This window comes from Acartia tonsa, chromosome 4, assembly GCF_053477335.1.
Source record: "Acartia tonsa isolate MP-2025a chromosome 4, ASM5347733v1, whole genome shotgun sequence".
Lineage (NCBI taxonomy): Eukaryota > Metazoa > Arthropoda > Copepoda > Calanoida > Acartiidae > Acartia > Acartia tonsa.
In genome coordinates, this window is record NC_137263.1 from 34670278 (window position 1) to 34689202 (window position 18925).

The 18925-nt window shown below is 33.5% G+C and overlaps 2 protein-coding genes across 10 annotated transcripts in view; one reads left to right on the top strand and one right to left on the bottom strand.

Moving 5' to 3' along the window:
- The window catches only part of LOC145316936 (uncharacterized), a 26793-nt gene continuing 7868 nt past the window's right edge, over positions 1-18925 (bottom strand). For 2 of the 3 annotated variants that reach the window (XM_080157779.1, XM_080157778.1), the window contains 12 exons: positions 16539-16614; positions 15951-16039; positions 12872-12968; positions 12075-12158; positions 10946-11260; positions 9320-9381; positions 8162-8657; positions 7800-7843; positions 6221-6446; positions 5957-6051; positions 4236-4404; positions 1-182 (listed from right to left, as the gene is read on the bottom strand). In XM_080157779.1, the coding sequence (XP_080013905.1) occupies positions 54-182; positions 4236-4404; positions 5957-6051; positions 6221-6446; positions 7800-7843; positions 8162-8657; positions 9320-9381; positions 10946-11260; positions 12075-12158; positions 12872-12968; positions 15951-16039; positions 16539-16614 (1882 nt within the window). In that variant the 3' untranslated portion in view covers positions 1-53. The remainder of the gene's footprint in view (positions 183-4235; positions 4405-5956; positions 6052-6220; positions 6447-7799; positions 7844-8161; positions 8658-9319; positions 9382-10945; positions 11261-12074; positions 12159-12871; positions 12969-15950; positions 16040-16538; positions 16615-18925) is intronic. The other variant, XM_080157780.1, reaches the window with a different exon arrangement.
- Positions 7529-18925, top strand: part of LOC145316934 (protein deacetylase HDAC6-like) — a 46672-nt gene continuing 35275 nt past the window's right edge. For all 7 annotated transcript variants that reach the window (XM_080157770.1, XM_080157771.1, XM_080157774.1 and 4 more), the window contains exon 1: positions 7529-7549. The gene's annotated coding sequence lies outside the window, so the exon portion shown is untranslated. The remainder of the gene's footprint in view (positions 7550-18925) is intronic.

Below are 18925 nucleotides of genomic sequence, written 5' to 3' on the forward strand. Positions count from 1 at the left end.
CTTTTAATTAAATTTTAATTATCGTTTATTACTAAATGATTTATAATATAAATTTATTTATGAAATTTTCTCCTATGTTGAAGCATAACATGTCTGGAGATGTACTTGCCTCCGCAAATATCACAATTTGTTTCTATTTTTGGTTCATGAGCTGCCTCCTTGTGTCGCTTTATATAGGATTCCTTCAATACAATAATGGTGTTTATCTTTAATACAAAGTAGCTTGATGTCTGTCCGTCTGTCTAAAGCCTAAGATCTCAGTTACCACTGAACCGATCGGATTCTACTCTTCAGGGTATATACCTATTGGTCCTGTGGTAGTTTTAAGCTATTTTCTTGGGGGTGGGACACCCCCAACTACCTTAAAATAAAAATTCCCCCCTCCCAAAAAAATAGTTTTCTGGGGAAATTACTTCACATAAAAGGGGGGGGGGGGGGGGGCGTAATGACATCTATTCTTAAACCGTGAGCAAAATGGTCTAAATATTGAGCTAGACCCTCCAAACTTGGTATATAAGCCTAGACCTATAGGTATTACATCTAAATGGCAAAAAAATCCAAAATTTTTTATTTTTAGGTTAGGTTAGGTAAGAAAAACCCTGCGGAAAAGGGTTTTTTAGGCTTTTTTGGTCTATTTTGATGTGTAAACTTACCTTAAATTGTTTTTTTCTTAGGGATTTAACTTAAATACACTTTATCTATTCATATGGACATTATTTAAGATAATTCAGCAAGTCGGGGACCGACCCCAGGGGCTAGGTGGGTGGCCCGCAGGGGTTAAGTGCTTTATTCCCAATATATATATAGTGATACATCAAATTAAGGGTTTTTTAGGTCAAGGTACTCAAATTCAGAGCTAAAATAAGCATTAGACTAATCTGAAGCTAGCCCCAGCGGGCTAGGTTGGTGGCCCGCATGGGTTAAGTGCATTTTTTCCAATATATATCTTGTCATATATCAAAATATAGGTTTTTTAGGTCAAGAAACTCAAATTCTGAGCGAAAATTAGCATTAGACTAACCTGAAGCTAACCCCCCCGGGCTAGGTTGTTTTTTTGCAGTGCTTAAGAGTACTTACCTAACCTAACCTAGAAACTTACTTTTATTTTTACAGGTTTTTTTCTTAAATAAACTGTGTCTATTAATGAGGACTTTATTTAAGATGATCCAGAAAGTCGGGGACCGACCCCAGCGGGCTACGTGGGTGGCCCGCAGGGGTTAAGTGCATTTTACCAATATATATCTTGTTATATATCAAAATATAGGTTTTTAAGGTCAAGAAACTCAAATTCAGAGCTAAAATTGGCATAAGACGTACCTGAAGCTAACCCCCGCGGGCTAGGTAGATTTTCCGTTGGGCTTAAGTGCATTTTACCTAACCTAACCTAGAAACTTACTTATTCTTTTTGTTTTTTTCCTTGAATAAAATGTGTCTATCAATGAGGACATTATTTTAGATAATCCAGCAAGTTGGGGACCGACCCCAGCGGACTAGGTGAGTGGCCCACAGGGGTGTAGTGCATTTTTTCTAAAGTATGTGTTGTCATACAATAAATTTTAAATGTGCTCATAAATAGACACAGTTTATTCCAGAAAAAAAACCTTAAAAAACAAGTAAGGTTCTAAGTTAGGTTAGTTAAAATGCACTTAAGACTTGGAGGCAACCTGCTGGGGCTAGCTTCATATTAGTCTGATGCTTTTATTAGCTGTAAATTTGAGTTTCTTGACCTACAAAATCTATAATTTCATGTATGACAACACATACTTTTAAAAAAATGCATTTAACCCCTGGAGGACACTTACCTAGCCAGCTGGGGTCGGTCTTCGACTTGCTGGATCATCTGAAAAAGGTTCTGATAAATGGACAGTTTATTTGAGAAAAAAACCTAAAAAAAAATATTAAATGTAAGTTTCTAGGTTAGGTAAAATGCAATTAAGCCCTGTGGACAACCCACCTAGCCCGCTGGTGTTAGCTTCAGATTAGTCTAATGCGTATTTTAGCTCTGAATTTGAGTTCCTTGACCTAAAAAACCTATCATTTGAAGTATCACAACATATATATTGGGGAAAATGCACTTAACCCCTACGGGCCACCCACCTAGCCCCCTGGGGTCGGTCTTCGACTTGCTGGATCATCTGAAATAAGGTCCTCATGAATGGACAGTATATTTGAGAAAAAAAACCTATAAAAAAAATATTAAATGTAAGTTTCTAGGTTAGGTTAGGTAAAATGCACTTAAGCCCTGTGGGCAACCCACCTAGCCCGCTGGGGTTAGTTTCAGATTTGTCTAATGCTTATTTTAGCTCTGAATTTGAGTTCCTTGACCTAAAAAACCTATCATTTGAAGTATCACAATATATATATTGGGGAAAATGCACTTAACCCCTACGGGCCGTCCACCTAGCCCCCTGGGGTCGGTCTTCAACTTGCTGGATCATCTGAAATAAGGTCCTCATAAATGGACAGTATATTTAAGAAAAAAAACCTAAAAAAAAATATTAAATGTAAGTTTCTAGGTTAGGTTAGGTAAAATGCACTTAAGCCCTGTGGGCAACCCACCTAGCCCGCTGGGGTTAGCTTCAGATTAGTCTAATGCTTATTTTAGCTCTGAATTTGAGTTCCTTGACCTACAAAACCTATCATTTGAAGTATCACAACATATATATTGGGGAAAATGCACTTATCCCCTACGGGCCACCCACCTAGGCCCCTGGGGGTCGGTCCTAAACTTGCTGCATCATCTTAAATAATGTCCTTATGAATAGACACAGTGTATTTAAGTTAAAACCCTAGAAAAAAAAACAATTTAAGGTAAGTTTCCACATCAAAATAGACCAAAAAAAGCCTAAAAACCCCATTTCCGCAGGGTTTTTCTTACCTAACCTAACCTAAAAATAAAAATTTTTGGATTTTTTTGCCATTTAGATGTAATACCTATAGGACTAGGCTTATATACCAAGTTTGAATGGTCTAGCTCAATATTTAGACCATTTTGCTCACGGTTTAAGAATAGATGTCATTACGCCCCCCCCCCCCCTTAGCAGCACCAGAAATACTTTTTTTTTAAATTTCCTCTTGGGGCAAAGCCCCTAAAGGCTAGGGACGAAGCCGCTAGTGCCAATATATAAAGTAGTAAGTTTCAGATGGTCCTAAGACGGCCTTAGAAAATTCTGGTTTTTTTTAGATTTAAACCTTGGGATGCTTTTAGGCTATTTTTGTGTTCAAACCTTCTCCATCGACCCTAGACCCTAGATTGGGGCGCAACCGCTAGTTATAAAGTAGCAAATATCTTATATTTGTAGTGTAGGATTTTACTCACTTCTGAATCGATTAAGTTCTCCATTTTAGGAAAGTGTCACATAGGTTCCGGGTTGGTTTAAGGTTATATTTCTAACCTTCCCTGAATCCCTACACCTTCGAATACAGCGCCCCTATATGCTAGGAACGCCGCTACTAGTTCAATCCAAAAGAAGCACAGAATAGAAGGAAGTAAAAGTGAAAACATTGAAACCCCTTTCAAACATTTGAAAGGGGTTTTCAAATCGATGTATTGTAATCAGGGTTGAAAAAAAACGGTCTGGGGTGTATATATTCAGAAAAATTGACCCTGATAAAGGGGGAGGGGGGGTAAAAAAATAAACTGAAATTTTTTTCTCGCCATATTTCTCTCCTCCTTGGTGTAAAAAACTAAACACAGTGCGTTCGAAGGTGCTTTGACTTTAGTGTCAGAACCTAAATTGGGACATAGTGCATTTCATTACCCTAGGTTAGGTAACTTCATTTCACTTTTCAATAAAATCTAAAATGCAGCCGTTTTTGAGAAAATTAGATTTGAAAATTTCAAGTTCAATTTTCACCCACTAGGAGTTATCGCATAACCATGACAAGAAAAGCAAAGATTATTTATTTAAAATTTTGAACAAGTTTGCTTTTAAAAAGTTCTTTATAAAATCACTCCTGAAGTGAGTTGATTCATGGCCATTTTTATCAGTTGCTTTGCTAAGGTCACGAAAATTCAGTCTTAAATAAATCATATAGAGAGGTTTTATGACAGACTTTATAAAAGCAAAGTTGTTCAAAATTTTAAATAAATAATCTTTGCTTTTCTTGTCATGACTATGCAGTAACTCCTAGTGGATGAAAATTAAACTTGAAATTTTATAATGGTAACATAGGAAGGTACATGGCAGATGTTTAAAATTCTATCTTAACATTTTATTATATAAACACCATGCCTTAAACATTTTGTTGCACACAGAGCACTCTACAAGTCCAGCCGTGTTATGATCCAGTTTTATGTGTTTGTTCAGGTGCCACTTGGCATGAAATCTCTTCTTGCAGGTATCACAGGAGTAAGGCTTCAGATCATAGTGCTTTGTAAGGATGTGCGTCTTCAAGGAATGTCTAAAAATACAAATTATAGAAAAGAGCGGATTTTTTAAAGTTTGAAAACGCCTTTTATGTAATTTAGGGACTATATTTGTTGCATTATAGACAAAGCTTGTAGGTTTTGAAATAAGTACTACATCAATGTTTTTAAAAAGGATAATCCCCAAGGAATTAAAGACTTTTTGCAGCAAATGATTCAAATCAAACCCCCCCCCCCTCTCTAAAAAATGTCTATATGCCATTCTGCATTTTGTAGATATCCTTTATGGGGAAAAAAGGAGTTGTAGATTTATGAAACAAACATTGTCTCCTTCATTCCTGATAATCTCCTTTACATTAAGATTCAAATTTGTACGTTACAAAATATCTTAAAAGGGGAAGGCATATTACAATTGTCCTCTTGATTTCAAACTTTAGATGATGATTCCTGTAACAATTAGGTACGATTTAGATAGTATAATATAATATCCTATTCATCTAATTTTTGGAACAATGATTCCTTTGACAACAAGGCTCAATATTTTATTTATCGATTCTTAAAAATTAAAGGTACTTTCTTAAAAAGAGTCCTGTATTTAAGCAATTTAGCCAAAAGTTTATATTCAATTTTGTTTATACTTTCAAATTATTCTGCTTATTAAAAGGGGGGAGGCGGAAGTGACACCGTGACTTTTTAAAACCCAAATTAAAAGTCAAAAGAACTCATCTAAATAAAGAGTTACATATCTGAGATTTGACATGGCAGTTGCTTTAAAGAGATACAATGTGGAACTGTGAAGAAACGGCGGCGGAACCGCCACTACCGCCGATTCTTTCTGCCTTTTCTCGCCAAATTCAATTATAAGGAACGACAGGAAAGTGGAATGCTGATAATGCATGATAGTGTGGTATTACTAGAAGTATGATGTTGTTCAATATATTTGCACTCCATTTTTTTAATATTGACGTATTTGAAATATTACACGTGTTAAGTGAAAATATATCTAAGGGAAATTTTTATGAAAAAAAAAGTTTATCTCAGATGATTAAAAATTGTCTAATTTGTCGAGAAAAGGCAAAAAAAATACGGCGAGAAACGGCGGTTTTCGGTAGACAGTTTCTTGGCAGTTCCATATTGTACCTCTTTAAAGGAACTGCCATGCCAAATCTTGAGTTTCTTTGACTTTTAGTTTTAAGTTTCAAAAAGTGTCACTTCCGTCCCTCCCTTTGACACACACAATTGTTTGTTCTAACGTTAGATTTTAGAACTTAGTTTTTATGGATGTTGTATCCTTGTTCTGTTATTTTTCTAGTAAGACGAAAATAAACCCAGTACGTAGTAGCGAAACCGTACAAATTAAAAATAGTTCCTTAATTAAATTCTAATATTAAATCTTAATAGTTTTATTTATTTTTAGTGAAAAATAGCTTAGATAAATATATCATAATAAATTGAAAAGAATATTTGGCATTATCCTCTTATAAATACTTTTTTTCAATTTTTAACAACAAGGATGACAACATCATATAGGACACTAAGACATCCTGTTTCTAAGTTTAATCTACCTAGCCTTAATTTGTTGAATACCTGGTTTTGAGAATAGTTTTACAGTGCGGACACATGTGTGCCTGTCTGTTATCACAAAATCTGTGACGGGTTTCACCAGTTTTCATCTTCTCATTCTAAAACATAGATATTAAATGGTTTTAAAGCCAATATCAATGATATTGATAAAATATTAACTAATGTGTGCTTTTGGAAAAAGCCTTAAAAACTGGGACTATCATAAGGTTTCTCTCGTTCGTTGACAACTGTTTATATCAATACAATTCAATAAAAATACATTCCTACCTTTTCTGGCTTTTCGCTTATTTGGAGTTTCTTTAAATTGTTTTGATTAAAATTCTCACTGGTTTCTTCCAAAATTCTGTTCTCTTCATCAGTGAAAGGAATATTTGATGCATCTCTAAATTTTATTAAATAATCTTTATAATAAAGTAACAGGATGTTTGTGTGTTTGTCTGTGTGTATGTTTGTACCGGTGGATCTCGCTAACCGCTGAACCGATCGGGTTCTCCTAAACAGAGTAGCTTCTCATAGGTCACAGAAAGGTTTATAAATATTTTGGGGGAGGGTACCACCACCCTCCCAAGAGAAATCACAATAAATCAAAAATATTTCTTCTCGAATAGACTCCTACGTAACATTGCAAAGTATAGTAGAAATTTGATAGAGCCTTCTTCGCAACATTGCAAGGTATCGTATTATTTTTTTAATACTCCAAACATTTAAAGTGCTACTAGAGGCCTCTAGGGTGTAGCCGCTAGTATTTTTATATTTAACTGAAGGCTTCATCCAAAGGCTATCAGTCATTAAGCCCATTGGTTTAAACTTATTCTAGTACATATACAAGTTTCTCTGTAAAGATCAGCCATAACCTTAATTACAGGCCTATTAGAAGAATACTTGCTTGTAAAAAGTGTTGAGATTGGAGTGTATATAATGGAATCATATCCTTATATAAAAGTAACAGTATGTCTGTGTGTTTGTCTGTCTGTACCGAAGGATATTGCAAACCGATGAAGGGGCGTCGTAGCTCAGTGGTAACGCACTGAATTACGGTGATGAGAGTTTGAGTTCAAGTCCCCATGTGGCAACTCAAATTCTCAGTTGAACATATTCACACAACTTCCCCTGATTGTGTAAGAAGGGAGATTATTAAGTGGTTTGGATACTTACTAATCACGTACATAATATCTGTACAACCCTTATCCCAAGCTCCTCTGCGGAGAGCGTTATTCATTACGGTGACTTAATTTGGGACACCTGCCATACTCGGCGAGGGTGAGGTAATAAAGAGTAGCTCCCTTGAGACAGCGGGTCAAGGCATAATGTACTTGGGCGTGGAGCTTGATAGCCCCAGTGGCTATACAAAAGTGTCTCGTCCTTCTGCATGACTACTTAGGTCCAAACACTAAGAAACTATGGCTACACACACACACGCTAACCGATGAACATTGAACCGATATCGTTCCTCTTTACAATGAAGCTTCTCATAGGTACTGGGAAGGTTTACAACTATTTTAGGGGCATGCACCCTTCCAAGCAAAATCACCCCTATCAACAACTATTAAAGAAACCTTTTATCTTAGTCCTTTACTTGATTCACTTCTACAAGAGGTGTGTATTAGCTCTATCTGTGTGTAACCTTGAGTTCGCTCAAAATTTTTCTTTTTACAAACAAAATGAAGATGGGGGGGGGGGGTGGGCGACTTTTCTTCAACCTCAAATGCACGCAATATAAAATAATATATAAGAAAATCTTCTTAAAACATGATATTATCACATGATTTTAAAACAGAATTCCTTATGCAAATTGTTTTTACAGCTAGGATAAAAAATCTTATTTAGAAAAATTATTTAATTTTACCTTGGTACAGAATATTTTGTTTTGAAAACTTTTCTTATCTGATCCTTTTAAGAGAAAATTCTAGATGAAAATATAGATAAAATTAAATTGCAGATTGCGGCTGTGCCTCTAGAATCTTAGGCTCCTAATTTAAAATAGGTAATTAGGCCTTAAGTTCCCAAATATAACAAAAATATATTACCTAAGATATTCAAAAGGCATTAGGTATTTAATTCATGGTTTCAGAGATCATTAGCTTTAGACTAAAAAACTAACAAACTTATTTTATATATTAATATTCAAATTGCCTATCTTTACCCCTCTGAATTATAACAGTTTAAAATAAAAAATATTTTTTTTAAAAACTTCTAGAATTTTCATGCCTTTTGCTGAATTTCTCTTTTTCCGTCCACCTCTTTCTCATTGTTTGTATTTATATCTTGTTGATTTGTATCAGTAAAATGAATTTGAACATGATCATCTTGATTATCTTGAACATGATTATAAAAGAAAGTAACTTGATCACCTCCATTATCCCCAGGTACAATAACTTGACCAACAATAACGTTATCATTTTCATACTTCATGACCAAAGAATTTTCATTAGTTTGGCTCTCTATAATCGTTTTCAAGGGCTCATTATCAGTTTGTTGTTTTGTATCATCTACTGGCATGTTTAGGCTATCATCAACCACAACAATAAACTCGTTTTCTTCAATTGCAGATGTTAATCCATTAAGAGGTAGATTATTAGAAAAATTTACTATCTCGCTGACATAATGGTCACTTTTGTCATATATTATATCGTAATTTGAAGATTGATTTGATACTTCAAAATTTTCATTGCTAGGTTCTTCTTTAAGTATGAATTCTGTTTCTCTGAGAAAAAAAAGCAACTTCAAAAAATATATATTCATCAATAGAACCTTCTAAATAAACCTTACATATATAAGATTTTAAAGTGTGTAGTAAGCGGTTTCTAACTTTCTACTCTGATTTATGATTTTAAATAAAACAACGATGACAACTGTCATAAGAAGCGAAGCACAAGAATATTTAAAGATTTATTAAGTTAAAAAAATGAAAAATCAGAGTAGGTGCTTATTATTCAGGAGAATATTTCATAAAATTTTCAGAAGTAACTGTAAGAAAAAGTTTAATGCTTTCATCGAACAATAAATAGACCCAAAGGGGGTGGCTCTAACACTGCAGGGCCATATTCCTTTATTGTACTATCTCTGTGGGGCTCTCATAACCTTTACGCAACCTAACCCAAGCTAATGTTAAAATATACGTCGCGTTTGTGGTCGTAATGTCACATTGGAAACAACTTTTCTGCATTTTTTTAAAGGATGAAAAGCATTAGGTATTATATTACAGATATTTTTTTTTCTTTCAATGGTTTAACAGAACTCTGAATATTTTACCACAGCATAAAAGGTTATAAGTCTGACATATTATGTTTAGTTGCCATATCTGCACTACTGACCAACCAACTAGAAGACTTGAAGAGCACAGGCTTATCAGTAAATGGTACTCACATTATTTCATGTTCATCCGATGATTCTTCTTCTTCAATATGAGATCTTGTTTCCATATTCTCCTAAAAATTTTGTTTCTTACATTTTAAGGGGAAAAAGAATTTTAAGTAGAAGTAAAAACTAGGTTTGGTAGTCTGAGTATTATCAGAACTATTTTATTCAATTAAAAAGTTTTGGTACCCCCCCCCCCCCCTCCCTCTTACAAAAACTATGACCCTAGCCTACCTAGCCGCAGCGCTCAGCCCCCTAGCCTGCCTAGCCGCGTTCGCTCGGCCCCCTAATAATTATAAAAATTAGCGTTCTCTGCCAGAGTCATAGTTTGGTCAGGCGCCGTAGTCTGTTTCCAAAAATACTGGTCAACGGATAAAGTAAAATGAGGTGTAATAATAAAAGTTCAGGTTCAAAGTCGTATGTATAGGTATAAAAACATGCAAAATATAGTACGTAAAGTAATATAAAATATTCAGTAAATTGTGCGCAATAAAACTAGATATTTTTTATTTCAAGAAATGACATACAGGTTTTCTTCGGGGAACTTGAAAATAAAAGCTTATTTCTGTAAGGCTTTGTACCACATTAATTTCCACTGAATTAAAACCCGTTGTAGGCCATACTAAAAAAATATTTATCGTCCACGGAAAGCTGTCAGTAATATGATTCGAAAAATAAACAATATTTAACATAAAATAACATAATTTGCTTGAAAGAGCCGTTTAATCAAATGAAATAAACAGGTATGAATGCAGGTATCTAAAGGGATAAGAATAACCAAGAACTGGATGTACATCCCCATTATACAAAAATACCTCTTCTGTGGATTACGAATACTGGTTGAAAACTAGGTTATTAACCCAAACCCGGTTTTTTTTTTTTTTTGGGGGGGGGGGGGTAGATTATAAAAAAACAGCGGATTTTTTTGGGGGTTTTATTCTATATTAAGTTAGTATTACATTTAGTAAATTATAACAGATTCCTACAATTATTTTCACTTTTAGTTTAATATTTTCTATCTAATTTAACTAGAAGTTGGAAATTGGAAGTTTTAAAGAAAATAAACATTTAAAAATAGATAAATACATTTATTCTCTTCTGTTTTGTTAATAATTGTATGTCTAAAACAACCAGTTTTCATCATTATATTAAAGCAGTTTATTTAACATTTCTAAAATAACCCACAAGAAACGGATTAATGAAAAAAAGCCGGGTTGGGTCAAACTTTTGATTTAAAAACCCGGATTTTTAACAACCCTAGTTGAAAAGTTTTGATACTTCACTTACTGATCCAACCAATCTAAATTCAATAAAATGTATGTTTGTATGTATATAAAGATTACGATATACTCTGAATCAGGTTTCCTTTGTTAAAAGGAACCCTATAGATGCCTTTAGGGGAGAAGCCGCTACAAAAAAAATAAGTGGTCATGGTAGGTTTTAATTTGTTGAACTAAGAGTTCTCTCAAATGGTTGAACTTGTAAATTTGTGTTTTCAAAGGGCTTTTTATTTGTTTTAAGGCGGTAGTCATTATCCCCATCTCCATATTTTAATAGAACCAACACATATACATTTAGGCTTGGGGCAAAACCTTTGGCATAAATAAACTAAAATTGACTAATAATTAATTTTACCTTAATACTGAATATATTTTGATCTTGCGATTCTTTCCATTTTGCAGGATCATCAATTCTTTCCAATATTGCGCCATCCCCTCCCTCAATCAAACCTTGTTCCATTACTTTGTGTTTGTCAGAATCACTTTCAAGTGAGTTAACTATTGATGTAGGCTGAGATTTTTTAATTTCATCTTCATGTTGGACTAAATTAGGTCTTTCAGTGGAATGATAAAGGAAAGTATTGTTGTCTATTTGGTGATTTTCTGGGCCATCAAAACAATCTGAATCTATTTCTTCTTGAAGTACGTTTTCATGATCAGCAATCTCATCCTTAGATAGACAAGAGTTGAACCTCTGTTTGTTTAATACTATTCTATATTTTTAAGCTTATTAAAGGTGAGATGATGTGTAAAGATGCCACTTTTTATAACACAAAAGAAGAGCAAAAAAATGTTAGAGCAAGTTTGATTAAAAAGTGGCACTTCCCAGACCTTCATCTCCAAATTTTCATTTGATTGGATTAAAGGAGAAACAAATATTTGAATTTATTATATGCTATATGAGTGTCACTAAAAATATTTATTTTGGATTTGAAAAACAACCAAAAGGCGTGTGAAAAAAAATAATTATAGGTCCATATTCTCTTTAAATATACGTATCAAATTTATAAAAGGTGTTTATTTCTAAATACCTCTAAAACAATAGTGCACTGAAACATTTATTTTATCTTTTATTACTTAAATATTGTATTTTTCAACCAATTTGTTAAAAAATAAATATGTTTTCTTGAATCTAATTCCAAGTACAGATTTAACTTGAGACATTTTTCCCTAAATATTTCCATAAATTTATATTATATTTAGGGATATTTTGAAACACTTAAAACAAAATTGATGTAGGTATGTTTTTTACTATAGTTATGGACCTATAATTAATTTTTTTCAAAGCCAATATAGTTACGGTATAGAACCTTTATTTTTGACTTCAGAAAAGTGTTTGATTATTTCTAGTTTAAAAGCTTAAGAAATAAGATTCTTTGCTTTGTTTATTATAGTTGTATATTAACTATCAAAAGAAAACTGCTTAATAATATTTTAGTTATAATTTTAAATTAAATTAGAGATTTCTGACAGCCATCTTTTACCTGTTGTTCATCATTACTATGTTGAGAAATATAAACTAGAACTTTATCTATTTGTCCTTCCTCAGTCACATCTACCTCAATTTCCTATAAAAAAAAATAATAAGTGCGATGCCCAGCTTGATCATTTGAGGTCAGGTTAGGCTAAGTTATATAGGGTAATTGGTATCCCCGCAGGGTTAGGGCCCCCCACAGGGATTAGACATAGGGAAAAAATACCCCCCGCCTTACTTTTAATTTATTATTTAAAAATAAGCGGAGGGGGGGGGGGGGGTTGTCATCAGTGCACAACCACTCACTTGTAACTTAATACCTAATAATATTCTAAAAATTAATAATTTTGATATCCTCGCCGCTGGAGAATGAATGTTAGTAAAAATATGCTGCCCAATACATTTGGTTGTATGACGGAACCGTTCGAGTTCTTGGAACGTCTAATCAATTTTTCATATGCTCTAGTTTTTAAAAAAAGGACCAGCGAACTTATCTTTTCCTTCTTTAGTTTTATATGTACTTTTAAATAGAGCTTTACTTTGGTGTGTAGTTAGGGGTCCAATTTTGTGCAGTAATAGCTTATATCTGTACATTATATATTTTTTCTTAAGTTTTCAAATATTCTCCAACAGTTTGCTTAAATAAATGTACCCACAACAAAGAGATGTTTAAATCTTAATTCCCTTACGTGGTCTCTGTCCCTCATGGTTCGAACCTGTAATAACATCAATTAAGATATTACTATTAGGCCAGGGTGAAAATATGAGTTAGGAAAAAACATGTATGAAACTAGAACAAAATCTAACCTTGTACATAGATATTTGTTGTTGTTGATTATGCCAGGAATTTACAGAGTATAGCTGAAGCTTACTAACATCTATTTCATTTAAAAACTCCTTTTTCCTGAAAAAAAAAATTAAATCATAATAGCACAAAGACCTAGGTATTCTTATTGAATTTTTTTCTCTCCATTTTTCGGTGTTACTTAGAATATCCTGCCTTAATGCACATATTTTTTTTTCTTTTCAATCAATGTTAAGATCAGCTGTTCCCAGGACCTATGAAAAGCTACACTGTAAAGGAAAACCATATCAGTTCAGCGGTTAACTGAGATCCTTCGGTACAAACAGGCAGACAGAAAGACATACATCCTATTACTTTAATACAAGGACGTCAAAGCAATTATATAAAGTTTCATAACAATCTGACATTTATTCAATGAAGGGGGGGGGGGGTTAATGCAACCATCTCGTAATCAGTGAGCAAATGGCACTTAGAATTCGAATTTCCATCTGAAATTTTGCATGAGTAATCCTTGGTAGGTCTATTTTCCCTAAATCGAACAATAAGTTGGAAAAGTAACGGCTAACGGCTGGCGGCTCAGCCGTTTGGCCATTTTTTGGATATCTATATTGCAAATTAGTCACGAAACCTATCTCCACATAATACTCTTTTCCACTCCAAAACGCTATCAAACGGTTCTAAACGGTAGCTGTTGGTACTAGAAGTTTTAAAAATGGTTATTGCTATCATTTAACATGACTAAACCAAAAATATGTTTTAAAAAGTTGATTCCTACGTAATTGATGATGAATTTACCCTGAAAATAGGCAAAAAACGGCTAAACGGCTGAGCCGCCAGCCGTTACTTTTCCAACTTTTTGTTCGATTTAGGGAAAATAGACCTACCAAGGATTACTCATGCAAAAGTTCAGATCAAAATTCGAATTTTAAGTGCCATTTGCTCACTGATTACGAGATGGTTGCATTAACCCCCCCCCCCCCCCTTTGAAAAAATAGATAATGCAGTTTTGGTTTGTATGATCTTTTTAAACAAATTACAATATGAGCACATGCGCAAAAACAATTAAGTAAGTAATCATTCTGAAGAAAAGTTCATTTAAATAAAGGTATTATCTTCTACATTGAAGTCAAATGTTACGAAACTTAAAATTACTAGTTATATGAAGCAAGTTTTACATAAATGTATTCTAAAATCTTAGGAAACTTTTTATATTATTTGAATAGATTTTATTTTAATATATTGTCTTTGTATAGGATTATGTAGGTTTTCTCAATTTCGGGACTAAAAGGATATGTAATTATTAAGTTTTCAAGATTCTTCTTAATACAGTATACGTTACGAAAAATGACCGGTTTTTAAAATAGTCTAGCCCCACCTGTAATGAAGTTGTAACCCTATTTTTTGTTTGTGTAATCTTTATATACATGTATAATGGTGTTTGTTGCGGTAAATTAGGTCAAAGAACATTATCCGACATTCAGCAGGCTATGAAAGTAAATATTCAAAATGAAAAAATTCCGACCCTAATGTATTTTAATTGAATTTTGGTTAAGCCGAAAAAATTTACTTTAAAAGATAAGGGTATGAATTTTTTCATTTTGAATTTCTTCTTTTATAGCCTGCTGAATGTCGGAAAATGTTCTTTGATCTAATTTACCGCAACAAACACCATTAAACATGTATATAAAGATCACACATACAAACAAAATAGGGTTACAACTTCATTACAGGGGGGGCTAGATTATTTTAAAGACCGGTCATTTTTCGTAACGTATACTGTATTAATTTGAAAAATAAAAAATTCATGAACTTAATGTATTGTGACAGTTTATGAATCAAATGGGTGTGAAAATATCAATTACATAAAATATCAAAATAGCTCACTCTCTCCCTTCTTTAAGCTTTTTTTTAAACGTTTCAACCTACTTAATACTTTTGACTATACCTTAATCCTGTTCTAATTCTAAAATATGAAACTTTAAAAGTTCATTTATTAAAATCTATCATTGTTTTATTTTTTTTGAGAATTAAAAACTTTGATATCACAAAATATATCTGGTTTTATAGGATCGAAAAGTGATTCCGAAGTTTTATATTAATAGGACGATACTGCCATACCATTTAAAGATATAGGTTTTGAAAATATCACAAGAAACCTAAAACTAGGTTAAATTAAGGCATAAAACAAAATCTCCTAACAAGTATTAAAGAGTTATGAACAATAAGAATTATAGTTAATAGCTTTACCATCTATAATACTAAGTAGAACGATGTTTGTTTGTCTGTCTATCTGTTTGTTTGTCTGTCTGTATGTTTGTAGCGAAGGATCTTGCTAACCGCTGAACCGATCGGGTTCTCTTTTACAGGGTAGTTTCTCATAGGTCCCGGGAAGGTTTATAACTATTTTCTTGGGGGGGTGGGACACCCCCAACTCCCCCAAAAAATGAAAAATACCCCCCCATAAAATTAAAATAGTGGGGTCGACTATCCCCCCCCCCAAAAAAAGTTATTTTTTTATTTTTCTTTTAAATCTAAAATACGAAAAATCGGTTTGATCAAACCTCTTGGGGCAAAGCCCCTAGATGCTAGGGGCGAAGCCGCTAGTTTATTACAAAGTAGAACGATGTCTAGTCTGATCGTCTTTCTAAACCTTAAGATTTCGGTAACCCAGGGATGGTCCGGCCCAATACTGGTTTTAGGCGGGCGGATTTGGGCCTATATATAATATAGTGAGCCTTTTTTGTGTGTAGCAATTATCTCGCTAACCGCTGAACCGATATGGTCCCCTTTACACTGAAGTATCTCGCTAACCACTGAACCCAAAAGGGTACCCAAAACCCTTTTGAGCAATTGAGACGCCCAAAATCAGAAAAAGTGCCCAATAGTCAATCCCTGCGGTATACGATTGAACTCTACTTTTCATGAAATATAGATACTGGTACTGCAGTGGTTTCAAGCTAATTTGGTTTTTTGTTGTTTTTTTTTTTGGGGGGGGGGTAGTGACATCTCAAATTTCCCCCAAAAAAGATTTTTTTAAAGAAAATAAAAAAAAACTTATTTTGATAGAAAGAAATTACTTACTTTGCTCTCTGAGGTCTATGTAATGGTTGGAACACCAGATTGTGATGGTCGAGAAAGTGCCAGCCAAGATCCAGAAACCTGTCATACGTCTGGACAAACAGGATTTTAACTTTTAATATACTTATATTAAAATAATAGGATCTCTGTCTGTCGGTCGGTGTGTTTGTAACCGCTGAACCGGTAAGGTTCTTTTTTTTACGGACAAGTTTCTTATAGATCCAGGTAAGGTTTTAACTTATTTGAGGTGGGTGTGAGGGTATCTAAACACTAGTACCTGCAAGAAAAATCACCGCCCCCCCCCCAAAAAAAAACCCCCACTCTTTCCTAAATTGACCGTGGCCTCTAGGGGCATATTCGCTGCTAGTACCTATATTTAAAATATAGGTAATTTCTATCTCCATTGTAGACAAACTTCGTAGAATCTTAATAGTCCTAAGTAAATAAGGGAACAAAATAAAATAGTATAATTACAAAGTTCATGCGGTAAGTCATGATTTAAAGAAATCTAAGTCGATAAAAAATCCGTAAATATTACACAATATAAAGCCCCATAGGTAATTAATTTGTAAAATAATTAAGTTAAAATTCCTGTTCACAGAGACTGCATGGATATATTTTGTGGCTTTCTTCATGTTTATTCAGATCTTCAGAACTTACAAAATATCTGCGTAATCATTTTTTATACATCTTTTTTAAAGCGAAGCTTTTTTATAATTAGGGTGGGTCAATCCGTTACGCTTAGCTCATTTCGTTAATTTAAACAGGGTAGAATTGTCCTATCAATTTAAAACTTTGCATGCTGATTCCTTTAACAGTTAGGTACGACTTAGATAGCGCAGCAAGTCTATAATCGTTATCAGAAAGTCAGTACATCTATTTAAAACAAGCAGATTTTTTTAATTTTTTGACAACAAATATTTTTGTATGTTAAATTATCCTATTCATCTAATTTTTTGAATATTGGTTCCTATTACAACAAGGTACAATGTTATAAGCGAAGCATCTCTAGCATCAAGTCCTAAAAACGTCAGTAAGTATGTCCTTAAACAGTATAATGCATTAAATTACAAATTTAATTACAATTTTGTAGACTTATGCATAAATATTCAGTTTATTCATTTCTGACACTCTACAAGAGTTAATGTTCCCTTGTCCTTCCATATCAGAGCTTCGCTTTTATAGATCATGTTGTCATCCTTGTTTTTATGTACAATAAAATTCTTATGTGTTGGTTCCTGAGAAGCAAAATCACTTCATTGGTACTTTTTCTCTCTTAAAAAATACAATATAGGAGTTGGATGTAGTTGTAGATTGTGGAATATTTGTATAAAATACTAGGGTAACGTGGGGTAAATGCGGTAGGGGGGTCTAATTCCGGTCACTCGACCAACTTTTTTAAAACCGTTTTTTAACGGTGTTCTAAACGTTTGCGAGAGATCTTCAGAAAAGCAAAGTTGTAGTTTATTGCCTATACTTTCATTTCTTACTTCAGCAAATTTTTGTCAGATCACTCCTTCTATGATTTTTTTGCCCTCAAAAAGTTGCAAAAAATTTGCAAAAAAAAATTTTCAAAATAGGCCATGTTCAACCTAAAATTGTGAAAAAATGGTAAGTCCTATTGACCCGCGGGTTTTTGTAAAATGAAAGATATGGCATTCATTTATCGTTTGCAATTGGAGGCGTTGTTCTAACTTGATTTTTTCATAATTTTTTTTTCGTCTCAAAAATATGGTCAATTCCGGTCACTTTTTTTACTTTTTTTTTATTACTATATTTATAAATATATTATACCCTAATGTTTTTTCAGGTGATCTGGAAGCATGAACAACCCCAATGCATGACAAAGGCTTTAACCTTCCCTTGCCTGTTGTTAGATGTACATTATTAGTCATTTTACTGCTTGTATTATGTCATGTTTTGTTGCCTAAGCTTTTCAAATTGTAAAGACATTTAAAATTTTTCAGACACATTTTTATAGTAATGGGAAGAGTATATCACCCAAAGGAACGCCTTAAATATTTGCCTGAAGATGTATCAGCTGCATTGGCTCATGTAAGAAGGGGTATGTCTAATAGAAAGACCGCTAGAAGATTTTAAATTCCATATGAAACTCTTACATCTTTTTCGTATAAGAGGGTGTTCGCGATTTTTGCGCGGTTTGGATTTTTTATGTCAAATCAGCTAGGATTAAGCTAGAAAGGTGTTTAAGGTGTCTATAGAAAGCTCTTTGCATGTCCTAACAAAAACTCCCCAGGATATGGGTTCTATCTCCAAGATTTAGAGTACATATTCAAAATTTTGCATTTTCAAAATTCCTGTTGCATAAAATGTGTTGAAATATTAGAGTTAGACCCCATATCATTTCGAGTTAATTGTCAGGCATGTAATTTTGCATCTTTAGACACCTTAACCACCCTTGTAGGTCAATCCTAGCCAATTTGAGACAAGAAAAATTGTATCAAAAACTGCTGTCAAAACTGGCAGGATTTTTAAAATTAAAAATTTTTTGGGAAAAAATCACTTTTTTCAAGAAATTCCAAGACCTGCGAATCAGAAATTGCCTCTAATTTATGTATAAAGCTTAAAAAAACCTAATCATATAATAAAAAGTATGATTTTTTTTTAAAAGTTTGCATGAAAAAAATTGATGTTTTTTTTTGCGATTTTACCGACTTTTTTAAAATGGGGAAAATGTTGTCAAAAAATTGTCTGATCTGCATGCGACTAGTACTGTTAGAAAGCTAATGACCTCAGCTTTCTACTCATAGTTTAATATTTAAAAAAAAAATATTTTAAGGGGGTGTTCCACCCCCCCAAAGTCAACTGACCGGAATAGCCCCACCGGTGGGGTTATTCCGGTATAGGCCAACCGCCGCCCTTTAAACCGATTTTTGACCGACTTCTAGTTGCGAGATCTTAATGGGACCAAGACAGGCTTCTTCGTTATTGCCATATCGTTCATTTGCACTCTTAAA